The sequence below is a fragment of the Merops nubicus genome, unplaced genomic scaffold (genome assembly GCF_000691845.1).
Source record: "Merops nubicus isolate BGI_N331 unplaced genomic scaffold, ASM69184v1 scaffold20019, whole genome shotgun sequence".
Lineage (NCBI taxonomy): Eukaryota > Metazoa > Chordata > Aves > Coraciiformes > Meropidae > Merops > Merops nubicus.
The window spans coordinates 45,373-62,019 of NW_008631903.1; the positions used below are offsets into that span (position 1 = coordinate 45,373).

General features: G+C 42.6%; 1 protein-coding gene across 1 annotated transcript in view; it reads right to left on the bottom strand.

The window, feature by feature from the left end:
* Positions 1–2,604, bottom strand: part of LOC103780112 (pappalysin-1-like) — a gene marked incomplete at both ends in the record, with an annotated part of 40,697 nt that extends 38,093 nt beyond the window's left edge. The window contains one exon of the mRNA XM_008947761.1: positions 2,459–2,604. Within this exon, the coding sequence (XP_008946009.1) occupies positions 2,459–2,604 (146 nt within the window). The remainder of the gene's footprint in view (positions 1–2,458) is intronic.
* Between the last annotated feature and the right edge of the window lie 14,043 nt (positions 2,605–16,647).

Genomic DNA, 16,647 nt, shown 5'->3' on the forward strand with positions numbered 1-16,647 from the left:
TCACCCACAGCAATCCCCTGTGTCTCTCTCTTCCCGTTTCCACAACACATTCTCTGCTTCCTCTGGTGCTTGGTCTCTACCCGGGTGGAGCCATTTACACTCAGACAGGACCCTGGTATACTTTGGGGGAGTCTCTTTCCCAAAGATAATTCCAGAGTTTGTTTTCCAATGGCAAGAGTATGCATGAAATTCCTCATCAGGATGTGCCTTCAAAATAAAGGCTGAGTAAATGGTTCTCGCATTGGACAGCCCTGAGGCAGCTGAGAGGGAAATTTTATTTTTGCCTTTGTTGAAAATTTATATTTTTCACAGCTGTCAAGAATCTAAATCAATTGCAGTTTTGCAGAGAAGATAAACTCCTTCACCTAGACAATCTCTATCCCAGCCTTTAGATCTGCACCACAGGACATATTTCATACTTTTTATTAAGTACATATTGGATTTATAGAAGAGAGTAAAAAAGATTAAAGATGAATTCTTACAGATCAAGCACAGGTCTGGGAGGACTATTATGACAGGAAATTATGACCATTATTTATTTATTTTTACTTTTTCCACTCTAAATCAACTTTAAACTGTTAGCTAATGTCTTTTTTTTTCTTGTGAGATTTTTTTTTTTTTTTGGTCAATGAATTCTGTCAATACACTGTAGAGGCTGAATTTAAATTGTTTTGCTTAGGCATGATGTTGACAATTAGCTTAACGAAGTGACAGAAGAACTCATCAGGGCTTTCGGCAAGCCCCAGCCCTCTTGCAGAAGGTTCTTCTTGGCACTCTGGAGCTCTCCCCTTGTTCTCTGCTCCCTCCCATGGCAACACCAAGGGAAGCTGTGAAAATACTCATTTAGGGAAGGACTGGCTATATTGCAGCTTATTTCACTCCAGCAGTGGCATCAGGGCTAATGTTTCTCATCAGCAACCCATGCTGTTACACAACCAGAAGCAAACAGAGCTACTGCGGGGCTAATGCAGGAGTAAGGGGTCACGGTACTACAAAGCAACAGAAAACACAGCAAAAGAAATACTACTACAAAGCAATAGAAATCACATCTTTGTCAAAAGATGTTCCCGCAGGGAATGCCCAGGGTTGGGCATTTTCAGCATCTTCTGGTTTGGGTGCCCCCAGCAGGAGCCCATGCAGATGGGGCTGGAGGCAAGTCAGAGTGGAAGTGGCTTCACGTCCAGCCCAGCTCAGCAGGAGACTGGATATGTGTCAGAGCCCATCCTTGGGAAGGGAAGTCTGCTCACACTTCTTCCAGAGCAGCTGCGCAGCTGAATGTTGCAATGAAATGTTTACTAACTGAAGTAGGGCAGCCAGCTCCAACTGCTTGGTTGGACCGTGGAGCCTCTCAGAGCTCTGGAAACAGGTGACTATAAGAGATGTTAACGTCTAGTTTTGGGGTAATGTACTTTTGAATGTGGAAACACCTCCCTGACTGATGCTCGATTGTAATTCAGCTCTCATAGCATGCTTTAGAACAATAAGCACCATGTTTTGCTCTCCTCACCTAGGTTTACATTTACTATGTCTTCTTTGTTTTGCTCAGCATGGGGTTGGGTAATATAAAAACTGGCTGAAAGAGCCTCTCACAAAGACTGAAATTGGCTGAAACTAGACTTTGCCTCCAGCCTAGGAAGGTCTGGACAAGCTGAAGAAATATCTGGAAAACTTGTGAGAATCCCTGCTTTACTAAGATGACCAGATCAGGTTCGCAGCCTGAGGGAGGTTTGTGCAGTTAAGAGGAGTACAAACAGACTGAGTCTGTGCCTTCTGAACCTTTTGAGGTTCATCTGACGTTTTGCAAGGAACACAAGTCCAGTGGCACTGCAGGTGTCAGGGCAATGAGTCATTTGGGAGGCTGCACAGCTTTGTCTGGATCCCTGGGTTCCAGCAGCCATACTCAGCAACCTAGTTATGAAACACGCAGGGCAGTCTGCAGGGTAGTGAATTCTTTCCAGTTCCACTTAAATGAACATTAGAAATACAATCTCCCAGCAGTTTGCTCTTTTGCACATTGGCAGAGAAAAATAACAACAAATTTTAACTACAGCTTGTGAGGAAAATTAATTGAACTCTTACTAGGTAATGAACTATGGAGCAGAACATAACAGGCTAAGGTTAAAAATTCACTTCTATTTAGCATTCCCCCACCTATCCCCCCCAATCTTCTTCACAAAGTGCTCCCATGGAGTGAATGCCCTGTAAAGTAGCTTCACTTAAAAGGTGAAATACTTTCAGCTTGACATCATCTACAAATACCATAATATGCTTTGGGTTTATAACCTAATATTTTCCTGGTTGTGAGCCAGTATCTGGGAATCGTGCAATACTTTTTTTCCCCTGACTATATATTAGAGGAATGATAAGAAATCAGAACAGAGCTTAACGCATATTTGTCTTTCCTTCTCAGCTCCTCAAAAGAATGCTTTACAAAAAAAGAAACATCTTTATCACTCACCTAGATGCATTAAGGCTTCCTTGTCCCAGGGCCAAGTTGCCACTCCAGCCAGCTCTTCCTCAGAGGAATTGGCAAAGAAGATGTTGAGGTGCGTGGATCCATCCAGTTTGAGTATGTTCTTCAGTTCGTTGACATCTAAGTATGCTCTGTAGAAAAACAAAAGCATATCTTTTCTAAAGGTGACACAAAAAGCAACAAAATATTGAAGAAGTGCTGCAATCCAGCCAAAGATCTTATAATATCCTGCGTATCAGTCATCTGAAGTATTTTCATAACCCACTCCCAAACTTCAATTACTTTGCATATAGTGAGTTTCATCTAAGGACTTCAGGCCATTGATTAACAAAGACCACAAAATCCAAGGTAAATACATAAAGCTGTCCACATTCCTGAGATAAGTGTAGGCATCTATTTATTATGAATGTAATTAACCAGGTATTATGGTCAGTAAATCTTTTTATATCTGCAGTTACTTTACACATTTCTTCTGAGATGTTTATTATAGTTACCTCTAATTTTCCTTTACAATAACAAGTTTCACATCCTCAGGCTGGCACAGCAACTAACACCAGCTCACAAAGTTACTCCTTTAGCACCAGTGCCAGCTACTTGTGCCAAGATGCACACGGTCTAACCCTGACACAGGACCGTTGGTTGGGAGTTGCTATTTTCAGTAAGAAAAGCTGTGCCAAGTGATCTCCTTGCAAGAGATCTCCACAGGAGTGGTACCTCTACCATGACAGAAATTTCTAAGGCTCCTTAGGTCATCCCCCACCGATGTGAGTAGAGTTTCCTCTTGGCTTTTGGGATGTCTGGAGGTTTCAGAGCAATCTGCTCACAGACAAGCAAAGTGAAGCCTTTAATCTCGATGGCCACTGGATGTATTTTTTGCACTCCATTAAAGGAGTAGACGTTGTCAATACTGAAATACAGGAGCTAATTGCTGGCGTGTGGACTGTGGTGCCACACTGCTTTCAGTGGCACTGTGATGTTCTAACTCACAGAAAAGCTGGAGGAAGTGAAGCACAGGAGTAAACCCATTGGCTCTCTGTTCTTAGCTCGCATTGTCCTCTGATGATGAAGCATTGTGCTAGCACAAGATCTAAAATGCAGATAAATTGTACTATATTCACTTGACAAGCAGAAAAAAACAGAGAGATCACACTGAGTCAAGTGCTGTTGACTAGCTTGTAAGGAAAGGGCACCATGATGGTCTCACACAGGTTGATTCCTGCTTCCTAAAGTCCTCCTTTCTGTATGTAACGTGTGTGTGTAGGGCTCACGTAGCTCTCTCAAACCAAACACGCTCACATGCAGTATGTAGGGTTCCTTGCATACTCTGCAAGGCTTTCATTCCCAGAAGGGTGAAGAAAAAATAGGGGACCTGGCCCAGCACCAAGATCTTTCTGTCCTTCCCTGGAGGACTCACCAATGGAAAATACATTCATATTTCCACAATAGCTTCCCCTGCCACTTGCTGAAGTCATTGCCTCCAAAATAGTTCATGGCTGGGTGTCCCCAGGCCCTCGCTGACTCATGGAGGAAGACGTGCTCTTTGGGGACACCAGTGGAAGGGTATGTTTCCATTCCATACAGTGTTTATCTTCCAATCAAATGTGGATGACATCCTGAAGGACAGGTCAGCGCTGTGACCCTTTACACATTTCTCATCTCTCCAGTGTTCCCAACATATCTATGGAAAATACACAGATCTTCCCCTGAACTCCTCAAGCTTGTCCTGCATGTAGCTGCCCAGCGTTCTGAGGTTGCACGTAATCTAATTCCAGGATCTTCTTTGTGCCTTTGAAAACATCTTTTCCAAACATGGGCTCATACTTACACATGTCCACGAGCAATAGCTTGAAAGTACATATGAGAACAAATGTACGTTTCCAAATGGAGTGTAAGCACATCAGGGGAATATGTGGCAGAGGGGGGGACAACGTGTATGTCAGCACGTATGGCAGCATCAGTAAAAGACAGCAGGAAAAAGGGTGAGAGAGAATGTGGGAGTGATGTGATACTTTGTGCAAGGGAGAAAAGGACAGAAACAGAAGCACTGCGTACCTCTAAGTAGAAAACCGTTGGTGTGTTTTGTCTCACAGCAGGAAGGAAAGGCCACTGTCTGTACTGAGACTGCGGCTGTTGACTCTGGATCCAGATGCTTTATGGCCTATGCAAATCCCTGTAGGAGTAACTACAATCAAACTCCCCTCCTGAGATTACCATTTTTATCCTCACTCTTCTCTTATGGTTTCAAATAATCTAAACTAATATTTCTTTATTCTCAGCTGTCTCTCTGCTTATTATTTACATACCCCAGTGCTCATTTATATCCCCAGCACATGGCCACAGTCGCTCCCTCTCTCACATACAGACTATGGGCTTCGGCATCTAGGGCTGTTTTGTACACTGAATATTTCTGCAGACAACAGCCAGAGCAGAGAGCATTTAACTAATTGGCCGGTGATGTCAGCGCATCACCGAGACCGAACTCACATCTTACATAAACCCACAGGGCTAAGTCAATTGGACTTGGTTTTGTAGTGTGTCTCTGATCATGGCTTTGCTAACCAACAATAGTCTGTGAGTGAGCAGAATCATAGAGCACCAGGTTGGAAGGGATCTCAAGGATCAAACAGTGTCAGGACAGAACACACAGAGGATTTTTAGCGAAGAGTTTGCACCGGAGTAGGTGTAAACAGATCGTGCTTGGGAGGAAGTAACTGCAAATCCCAGCATATAAACATGCTCGAGCACTTAGCTCAGGAAAATCCCTTGTAACATGTGAGCATGTGCCTGCATGTGTGTGCATGAAAGACAGGCACAAGTGTGTAAGCGTGGCTTTGGCACTGCACACGTGCAAGACAGCCAAGAGTGTGTATGCAAAGGAGCCAGCGTGTGTGTGTGTGTGTGTGTGTGTAAGAGATAAAAACACGAGCTGGAATTCCATCCTCTCCTTCCTCCCCATGTTTCTAATAACCTCCCATCCCTATCCATCATCACCACATTCCTACACTCAAGGAGGCATAAATTAACTACTTTTGCAGTTCATGTCCAACGATGTAGCCGCAGGCAGCAGACCCAACAGTTACCAGGTCAAAATAGTTTTCAGTTATTGCGCTGGACTGGGCTGACTCCCCCCTGCTGCCGCGGCTGCTTTGTTATCAGCCCAGACTATCTGACCCAACGCAATCTGCAAGCATTGCTTACACTTCTCAAGGTTATGTGGGTCCCCTGATAGAGGACATAATGTCTGTCACATGGGCTCGTGCCAAAGAGAGCCAGAGAACCCAGCCTTTCCAGCATTGCCAAACTCACATTTCAAAGACGTGAGTGCAGTCTTGGAAAGGGATCAAAGCCCTTCCAACTGTCATTAGAATATTTCCTTTATGCATCTCCCTGTGAGTGCCAGCAACATATTTCATAAAATTCATTGGCTCGGGATGGTACCTCCAATATAAACCTGAATGGGGGAACTGTCAGGGCAAGTCTATGTGGAAAACAAAACAAAACCCAAAGCACAACAAAACACATGTAATTCCTGTAATGGAAAAAAACATACAATGCTGTAAGCGTGCCTTGCTCAAGAAAGCCTAATGAGCCTATTAGTGCATCATAAAAGTTCTCCTTTGCTGGAATCTGTTTTAGACGTAGACATTCTATGGGCTGTTTAAGGCCATTTGGGACACCAAATCATATCAAGCAATGTGCACATTCCCACCCGGGTATTTTTATCGACTTCTTTGTCCAATGCATGGCTTTGGTTTGCTTTTCCTCCACCACAGTGTAAACAGCCCCCTGAAACCACATTGTGCAGCACCTCACCCTTGTCCAGTAAGCCCCAGACCTCAGTCAGTAATATGTACCCTGGACACTGCTCCAGTTTCAGTCTAATGGAGTCTTTAGCTCAGCCAGCCGTGTCTCGCCACTGCGCTCCCCACCACGCCGCCTGCCCATCACTCACACGAGCCATTATCCCCGGGCCTCTCTCATCTGTCAAGCCCATTTCCTGACCATTTGGGCTCTGGCTTCCCCAGAGCAGGACTCATCCCCAGGCAGCGAGGTGAAGCCCCAGCCAGCAGCCCCACCTGCCTGCAGGAGCCAGGGTGAGGAGCTCCCTCCTGCTGGCCCTCAGCCCCAGAGCCAAATCCAGACAGCAATCTCTGCCACTTAGCTACAAACACATTTGACAATGGCTTTTAAACTCAATTGGTATCAGCTCTAAGCATATTAAGTCTGGCCTTGATGACTAGAGTTGAGTAGTTTTGTAACTGGTCTGGAAACTCTTCCTTCTCCATTTTCTTCCAGGTCAGAGAGTGGTTTTCCCATGTTTCCCTAACGTGGCTGAGGTGCAGCATCTTGCACCCATGGCTGTTTTTGCAAGGAACACGGAGCCTTCCAGCCCGTATTGTTAGGAAATGTTTTCTACTGTTTGCTCTGAGTTATTCTCTATTTGACTTTGTTTTGTTTTCTCTTTTTTTTTCCCCTTCCAAGACAAGTGTCACTTTACAGCAAGAAAACAAACAAGGTACTTAAAGGGATTATTTGCAAGACCCTACCCAAACACAGAGTAGGAACTTTACTATCTGCTCACTGTGAACTGTGGGCTCCAACTGCCTGATTAGTCTAGGCTCCAACTGCCTGATTAGTCTGTTAGGAATAAAAGGCATTGCATTTCATCATTAAAAAAACAATACACAAAAAAAACCCCTCTGACAGCATCTTCTAAATTGGTGTCAGCCTCAAAAAAAATCTCCATTTTATCTCTGGACATACAATGTCCTAATCCTTTACCCAGCAGGTTCAACACATGGCACAACAGAAGAGATCTGCCAGAATCATAAAGACCTAGTGTCTCTCTTTCCCAAGACTCCTTGTTTCTTCTTGCATTGGATGGTCTCAAAACAAGCTGTTAACCCAGCTTAAACTGTGGAATACAGTTTATCAGACAGAGAGAAAGCTTTCCTGGGGAGACCCAGCAACACTCGCTGGCAGCCTGTGACAGACCCAGGTGTGCTTCCCAACACAGTGAGGCTAATATGTCTCAGAGGTGCTCCCCTTATCCCTCCAGCTCTGGTCTTGGCCCCAAGATTGACACTGAGTCATTAGACCAGCAAAGACCACAGTGGGTCGGTTTTGGACAGACACTCACCAACTATCTTCCCATTTGTTCAAGCAACATGAGGGCCCAAGGTTTTAGGGCACTATGTCCACCTAGAGATTTCCAATATCTGCAGTGAACAGCAAGCGATGGTTTTGAGATAAATGATGTTCTTCCTGAAGATAATGGCAAGAGCTGTGACTTAATAGCACTGACAGCTGACCTTGAAATGGGGCCACTTGGCAGATGTGCACAATTATCATTTAGCTTTTCCCCCTGTGATTTCTCAGTCTCGGGTGGCTAGACGTGGGATTCTCCTTTTGGACACACAGTGTTGGTGCCAGTGCCTAAGCTGCCTTTTGCGTTCCATCACAGAGTCACAGAAAAAACAGTCTGGAAAGGATGCCCAGAGACCATCCCTGCTAGCCCCTCACCCCAAGCAGGGGCATCTCTGTTATACCAAGCAAATTTTTACCTCACTCATACTTAAGACCACACGTGGTAAGGCTTCTGCCACTCTCCCAGCAACCTGCAGCCCGTATTTCCACACCTTTATGGTCAGAAAGTTTTTCCAAAGGTCTACCAGAATATTGGTTTTTTTTCAGCAGATGTGCACAACTATTTGTGCTGTCCCCCAAAGACAGGGAGATTTCATTATTCCCTTCTGCTTTACCAAACCTATTCCTTATCTGAAAGCTTGCTGTACCTCCTGTAAACCATCTCATTTTTAGGCTAAAACCATCTCATTTCTTCAACCTTTCCCCACTGGTTATATATTTTATTTTTTTTTTTAAGATCTCTGGTCATTTCTGATGCTCTCATCTGCACTCTCCACATCTTTCTCAAAGGCAAGTCATCAAAAGAGGACACAGTCCTCAAGCTGAGAGCTTATCAGTGCCATCAAACTGCTACGTTTGTCCTGTCTATCACCTCCAACCTGACATAAAGTACACAGTAGAGATCTCAGACCTACAAACATTTCTAACATTTTTTTCTTCTTTTTTGCCTAAAGTGATACAGGTCTATCAAAAACCTGAACAAGAAAAAGACAACCTATAAACTCTCTTTAGCAGTGGACTCAACAAAATTTTTGTCTGACCTGATGTTGAAAGTTCTGCCTTTGTTGGCAAATTTAATTTTACTCCTCATTTCAGATGGATTGTCATAAATCATGTGAAGCAGGAAGCGTGCCTCATCTACATTTAGTTTAGTGTTAATTTAAGACACTGCTGTAAGTGTAGTAAAAGTCATGATAATTTATTGATAAAGGAATAAATCTTTCAGTGATTGGGAAAGAGCCTGAAATAGAGCAGAGCCAGAATATTACAAGTGGAAGGCTTGAGGTCCCAGTTTAGATCCAGATCACTGCCTGTGTTCACATTGAAGTCCAAATGTGTAACTGTAATTCTGACCACATCCAAACCAGGCAGTCGCTAGGTCATGTCCACAAGCATAAATTGCAGGCACTGTCAGCACATGTAGGCTTGGCAGCTTTTAAAGAATTTTGGTTTATCCGCTGCAGCAAAATGTCCTCTACAGCCCCAAATCTCATCTCCCATTACAAGAATGTAATGGGGGAATTTTTTTCAGGAGGAATGTTTTGGCAAAAAAAAGTAATAATGATAAGGATCCAAGAGGAGACACTGTGGATAATTGTTCAAACACAAACCCAGCTTCTTGGGCAGGTTTGGTAGCCTGTGCTGAGAGCTGCATCACTCTGTGATACTGCTTGTGCATTCAGGTTAGCTGGTTAAAGCTGGACAAGGTTTTTTTTACATCACTGGCATGTCATAAAATAAAAACTCACCTTAAGAAACACATATTACAAAATAAAAACCCACACAGCTACCAGTATCTGGATGTTTGTTGATCCTAGGGTAGCCTTCTTTCCAAACTGAATGAATTCTACCATTACGCTAATGACTCAGGTTTTACTCACCCTGTGAGAAAATAAATTATTTAAAATAAAAGAGTTTTACTGTGCAAAATATGGGAATCGTTTGGGTCTGGGTTTTCTTTGTCCAGCAACCTGGACTGAGAGCAGCTCCTTGGTCTAATACGGTGAATTTTTACAACTGTGAAGTCATCAGTTTCATTCCATTTGTCTGAAATCCTGGCTTTCCAGCAGGACAGTCCTAGAAATAAGCAGATTTCTACTCTAACATTTTGCATTATAAATCTCTAGGACTGCAAGGATAAAAAACAAACAAACAAACAAAAATAAAATAATAAATTAAAAAAAAAACCAAAAAAACAAACAAACAAACAAAAACAAACAAACCACCCCATTCATAAAGGAAATTATTTGCTACTAAATTCTAAAACTCAGTATTATCATTTATAGAACCTGAATGGTGCACCCTGCTGCTCAGCCCTATCTGACATTCTCATAAAAGACCTCTAATAAATGATACACCTTCATTTCATGCAATTGCTTTTAGATAACTTCTGGGTGTTTTAAGTGCAATAACTCTGGGCTGAACCACAGCAACAGGTTGGAATAAACCTGGTGGCTGGACTACTCCAAACCCAGATCTAAGCCCTCTTCTGGTTTGGTTCATGTGGGCTTGTTCTTCGAGCCAGCTTCTGCTCTCAAAGGACTGTGCACAAGTATCAGCACTGACTGTGATATATTTGCTCCAGTGTAAATCTAGAGTTACTCAGAATAAAATTTGATTCTCAAAGCACAGCTTCAGGTTCAAATCCAAAATCTCAAAGGGAAACCTCAGTTGAAACGACCAATTTTTGCCCAATTTCTGGCCAATACAACTTGCTTTTTTAAGGAGGGAGGCGGGTTTCCTCAGATCTCCACACAGATTCTCTCAAAGGTTTGTAAATCCTTGCCAAATCCTTCACAAACCTGGGCTGAGATTCAGAAATACAGTGAAAACAGATATTTTTTCTTTTTTTTCCCCGGCATTTTTTTGCTGCTGGTTCTGGCCAGGATAAGAGAGAGTAGAAGCTCCGAGAAAAGAACAGGGAAAAAGATGATGTCAAAATTTTCAAATGTCAATTGTGTTCTGTCCAATTTCTTGGCAAAAATTTGGGGTAGCTGTTAAAGTACACAAAATTATTTCTCCCCCCTCTCCCTTTATCCTCCAAGACTTTCCTGCCCAGTTCTTATACAAGAGACCAAACCTTCATTATAGAATCACAGAACGGTTTCAGTTGGAAGGAGCCTTAAAGACCATTAGTTCCAGCCCCACCACCATGGGCAGGGACCCCTCCCACTAAACCAGCTTGCTCAAAGCCCCATCCAACCTGGTCTTGAATACTTCAGGGATGAGGCATTTCACAGCTTCTCGGGGCAACTTGTTCCAGTGTCTTACCACCCTCATGGTGAAGAACTTCTTCCTTACATCTAATCTAAATCTACCCTCTTTCAGTGTAAAGTCGTCATCCCTCGTCCTATCACTGCAGGCCCTTGTGAAAACCTTTATATACAACCTTTATGTAGGTTTTCAAAGAGCTGCAGTGCTACAGACCATTAATATGTGATCTCTGAGACTTCTTCCACTGCAAGATCTATGTCCAAGAACGGAGCAACAGTTGAGTTCACTCATGCAGCAAGAGCTGAAAAGCCCCGTTTCCTCTCACGACCATAAAAAATAATTAAGTTAACCAACTACACAGAACTAGGAGAAGATATGCTGGCTGGCCAACTTGCAGGAAGAAAAAAGAAAACAAAAGGAAAGCCTTGGCAAAGAGAATTATGATCTTACTGTACAATTAACTTCTGAGACAGTGAGTAAGATTAAAGCATGGAACAGTTCAAGATGCCTCTCTGAAGCATATATGCACATTTCACAGAGCTTTGAAATCAGCAACACTGGCAGGTTTATTTGTTTTGATTGTCTCTTTCTCTTTCTTTTACTACTTTGGGATTTTTTTCTCTCTCTTTTTCAAGACTAGAGCCAAATGACCCATGAGAAATGTACTGTAATTTGTCTCTTATCCATCCCTCATCTCCATCTGATATTTCCCCTGCCCTGGTTACCCTGATGTTTTTCCAGACTCTACAGGCTGAACCATTCTAACAAGGAGAAAAGTCACAAGATAAAGAAAGAAGCAGCGTAAGTATATTTTCAGGAACCCATTCTGTTAAAATGGATTTCCTTTGCCCCTTTCCTGAAAACCCCTCCTGGCTGCAGCAAACCTCCTTCACATATACTCAAGAATTGAAATCACTATAGGAAGGTGTATGTGTGTGCGTGTGTATATATATAATTTTTTTTTTTAGGATATTTTCACTACCAGTTACGCTGCTTGGCACTTCCATAGTGCTTCCCCTCTGGGCCTCAAAATGCTTCCTAAACACGAAGAGGGAAATTCCACTCTGGTCAAAGCCCTGACACAAGCCCCCTGCACCACTCCAAACCCCATCCAAGAGCTTAAGTAATAGTACAGTGGGACAAAAGCCCTTGTGCTGGTCCTCCCCTCAAGAAATTTGACCATGACTGAAGAAGGCATGAAATAGGCAAATAGAGTCATTTTCCATGTCTTCCTAACAGAGAAAATTGAGGTAGAGAGGAGTAATATTTGTTCAAAGTAACAAAATCATTTGGTGTGACAGCTAGGATTAGAAACTCTCTCTCTTGAGCCTATGTTCTGTGATAATATGGATCATCTTTCTTTTAAATAAGTGGTGGCTTGTGTTACCAGTCCTTAAAGTTTTCTGCTGGTGGCCACTGATCATATTTTACAAACCTTCATTCTTATTTTACAATCTTTTGCTCATATCTTACAATCTCCAAAAAAAAGTCCTGAAGGTCTGCTGCTCATCAAAAGGGAAGCCAGAGCTCCCTACAATAAGCTGGTCCTTCCTGAATCCCGTGGCTTTACTGTTTCTGAAGACAGTGTAGCACATCTACTTCACAAACAGATTTTCTTGTGAAACCAGGGCTCTGCTTTCAATGAGCAAGCAGCTCTAATAATATTTGGCATTTACATACCACCTCTCGTCCCAAAGCTTCCAAGAACAACCAACAGATAATGCGCATAGCACACTGCACAATAGTTCAACTAAAGGACATTTTGGGTTCAGTCACCAGAACAAACCTGATTTCTTTATGAAAAGCACCAGAGACCAGGAATGCAGCCTGTCATCACGCCCTTGAATCAGGTCAAGAGTGAGGTAGAGCCTCTGTTAATCAGTCTTGAAGGTAGAGATCAAGAGGAAACTTGAGGCTTTGACACAGAATTTTCTTTAATTATAGAGGTAGCTCATAGCAGGTCTCTCTATTACTGTTGTCTAACAATTACCACGACTAATATTCAACTCAGTCTTGTCTTTCTCATCTCCATCCCAAAGGCTGCAGGGTCAAGCTTGAGGTCACAATTGCAGCCTGTCCAAACAAGTATCCAGCTGGTGTAACCCTTGGGAGTCACAGCTGGAGTGACTCAGGTTTTGGAACTTATGGAGCACTGAGAAACGCTTTGTGTCCCCTCTGTAGAGTCCACAGAAAGCATGGGGCTACCCTACCATGTAGACACTGCTCTGTCCTGGGCTCATCTACCTGTGCCCTCTGTCCTTGCACAAGGAAACCACAGGCAGGATGGGTCAGGACTCTGCCTGGGTGGGCTCTGGTTGGTCATCTACTGTAGGAATATTTGAGATTTTTAGGAAATTGAACACCCATCAGGGTAAGAAGCACCATGGCCTTGGGGTGCTCATAGCCAGAATGCAATGACTCGCAGCTCCTGCAGAAGGGTGACACCGTGGCACCATCCCAGCTGGGATGTGTAGCTGGGACTTTAAGGGGCTGGTCCTTCAGCATCTTCCCTAATCAACATGCCTTAAAAAATGCAGGATGAAAAAAAAAGAACAAGATCAAATTCTTTGCTCGTTTCATCTCACTTTTTGACACTAATCCTCCCTGCACATAAACCCCATGCCACGAAGTGAAATATACGTTGCTGTTGGAATGAAGAGTGACTTGGAATCAGGCCGACGTCAGCAGAAGAGTAAAATAAAATCATATATAACCACAAAGGGCCTAGCATGTTTATTACAGATATTTCTGGAGTTGACGGGCCAAAATAACCAGTCCAAATATGCATCTTACAAAACAGGACTTTTGCTTTGAGGTGCCGCTTCTTTTCTGGTTTTGTTTTTACAACTCATGGATTTCCAATCTCATTTCTTAATCTCCTGGCAGGGTTGTGCATAAAGTTGGTCCTGCTGCAGTGGGCAAATCATCAGTGGCTTATGGTTAGGGTCATCTTAATTTTCCTCTTTTCTGAGAAAGAAATGGAAACCTGATTCAAATGAGACTGGTTGAAATTTCCTCTTATTTCATCTTATGCAGGAAAAGGACACCAAAGCAAAATCAAAGACCACAATCTGGTGATGGGAGACTTCAATTCAGGGAAATCAAATAAAGCTTGTGCCCTGGCACTAAAATCCTCACATTTTTCATTAGATTTTTTTCTCCCTGTTACAATCAAGGACTAATATGTAGCAATATGTGCCTTCTTTTTTTTTTTTTTTTTTTTTTCAGGGAGTAGTGATGTATCACACCATTAAGCCTTTATCTTCTACAGTGAAATCTTGAACACATTTTTTTAAGGAAAAAAAAAAAATAATGGAACAATCAGATTCCAAGAACAACTAAATATTATGAGATTTATGAAAGCTGGTTACTCTTGTTCTTTCCCTGCAGTGAAGAGATTACCAGGAAACAGAAAATGTCAGATGCTGAAACAGAAATTTCACATAAGAACATTTGGCTTTGAAGTTCCCAGAATTCACAGTACATTGCCAGGTGATCTGGAAGAAATGCTGAGACACCTGCAAGGAAAACAGTTCAGAATTGCAGGAGGATAGTATTGTGGACAGCTTATTTTCTAAATACAACAGTTTTAATTATTTATTTTAAAAATTCTATTCCTGCTCACTAGAAAAACAGAAAGAAAGGAATAGAAAGAGCTGGAGAGGTCTTAGCAGAACATGACTCCATCAGGCAACTACTGTTGGGAGATGGAACACAGCAGCAATGGCTGCAACAGCTACTACTAACTTAATTAACTCCCTGACATCAAAATCCTGCCCCTCATTTCTCTTCATTGAGCCAGAGACAAGCAACAGGAGGAAAGATGTAAATGTGCCTTTTCCAAGTACTCAGAATTTTCAGACTTTCTGGTTTTTAAACCGGAATTGCAACTTCTGCGTGGATACAAGGTAAAGAAAATACCACTGTATTTTCAAATGTGGTGCTTTTGACAGTGGATGTTTCTTGGACTGAAGGATGCATCAAGTAGAAAAAGTTCTTTGCCTCTTAAGGAAATAGCAGACAGCAGACATCTAATGCCCAGGTTATTAGTCGGATGGAAGGACATTTGAGTGGCCTCACATATGGATCTGCTAACAGGCACACCAGAAAACAGGCACTATCAGTCCAAAACATAAGGCTGATTGTAAGCATTCCCTGGAGGATATATTTCCCAAGACCCTACAAAATTGGGCTGGCAGCTCATGAAACGTACAATACTGATCCAGCATGTAACAGTAAACTATAGGAAATCATACCCATATATTTGGCCTTCAGACACGAGTGCAGAAATTGCCTGTTTTGGCACCACAAGCTTGTGCATCCACGTGAATCAAACACAGACCTCTAGCAAAGGGCTACAAGAATGCAAAGATCTGTTCTCCATCATCGAATGCTAACACAAGATGGGGAAAACTCTAATTCTCCTTTATGGCAAATTTCTTGACTGACTTTTGCCACAAGTATGACCGCTATAGACAGGACATGCAGTTTAATTTCCCCGTGACATTTGCACCCTCTGTCACTCCATTTGTACCTCTCAACCACACATTGACTCTCTCTCTGGTTTGCTGCAGTAATTTATTGATAATGTGTCACTAACAACTACCACAGGACTGAAGATCTTGATGACTACAAAACTAGCTTTGCAAAGGATCCAGCAAAAATTGCAGGTTGTCATTTTTGTCCGTTATTTCCCACACATAGACCCTGAATTATACAAACCTGCATTTATAAAAAGTGTGTTAGCATGAAATGTCTTGCAGCTCAAGACATTTCATGACAACTCAAGACAGAGAGAGGGACTGCTATGAGTTTCCTCACTTCCACAACTCTTCTGCCAGCTCCAGTACACCTCAAGAACTTTGCAAAACTTGACATCCTGCCTCATTCAGTTGTGGGGAAGAGAGGGCATCCCAAAACCACCTTTGGGACTATCTCCTTCTGATGGTTTTCTAGACCCAAAACTGGAAATGCTTCAAGTATTGTTCCCACATGGACAACAAAAGAACTTTGAGTCCAAACAAGATGAGAATAGCTAAAGCTTTGAGCCTGCATTTATAAGACAAGATATTCTGAAGCAAAAACACATAAATAAATCTATCCCCAGAAGTCAAACTATTAGAGGAATTCTGCATGCACAAGGAGGAAGCCAGGAACTCTTAGCCCTTCTCTGAATCCAGCTGAGTGCAGGGGGGAATCAAACAGCACAGATTTCTTCAGGCAGACTGGGAGAAACACTCTGATGTGTCTGACGGAAGCATTTTACTCTGCGTTTGGAAGTTTATCATGACCGATCAATTCTGGAAGAATTAGTGAGTGAGTTCTGGTTTTTGGCACTGACACAGTCGTGGTAAAAAGGCTGGAGGCAAAAGGGAAGTAATTTTCATAATGCTGTGAACTGTTGCCATCAATCCTTACCCGAAACATTTCTTCTCCTTGCTCTAGTGCAGCGCTGTTCTGTAGGAGCTTTCCTCTGAGCTATTGCCCTTCGTCTCAGGAAGGCTCTCGACCTCACTCATGCTCTGGATGTAGAGATCCAAGCCAAAGACCAAAGTCTTTGGGAGTTCAGTCTTTCTGCAGACTTCAAAGAGCTTGGGATGTATAACTTAGTCCAGACAGAAAGCATAACATACGTTTGGAACAACATTATATATGTAAAAATAGAAAAGATTGAATGACTGCTAAGGAATGCAGTGTGATGGGGAAGCCTGATGTAAATTGTGCATGGCATTCACATACCTATTTTCAGCCTCTAACCCCGGTGCTCTCTATCCTAGTGGAAGCACCTACCTTTTCTCCAGTAATTATAAAGA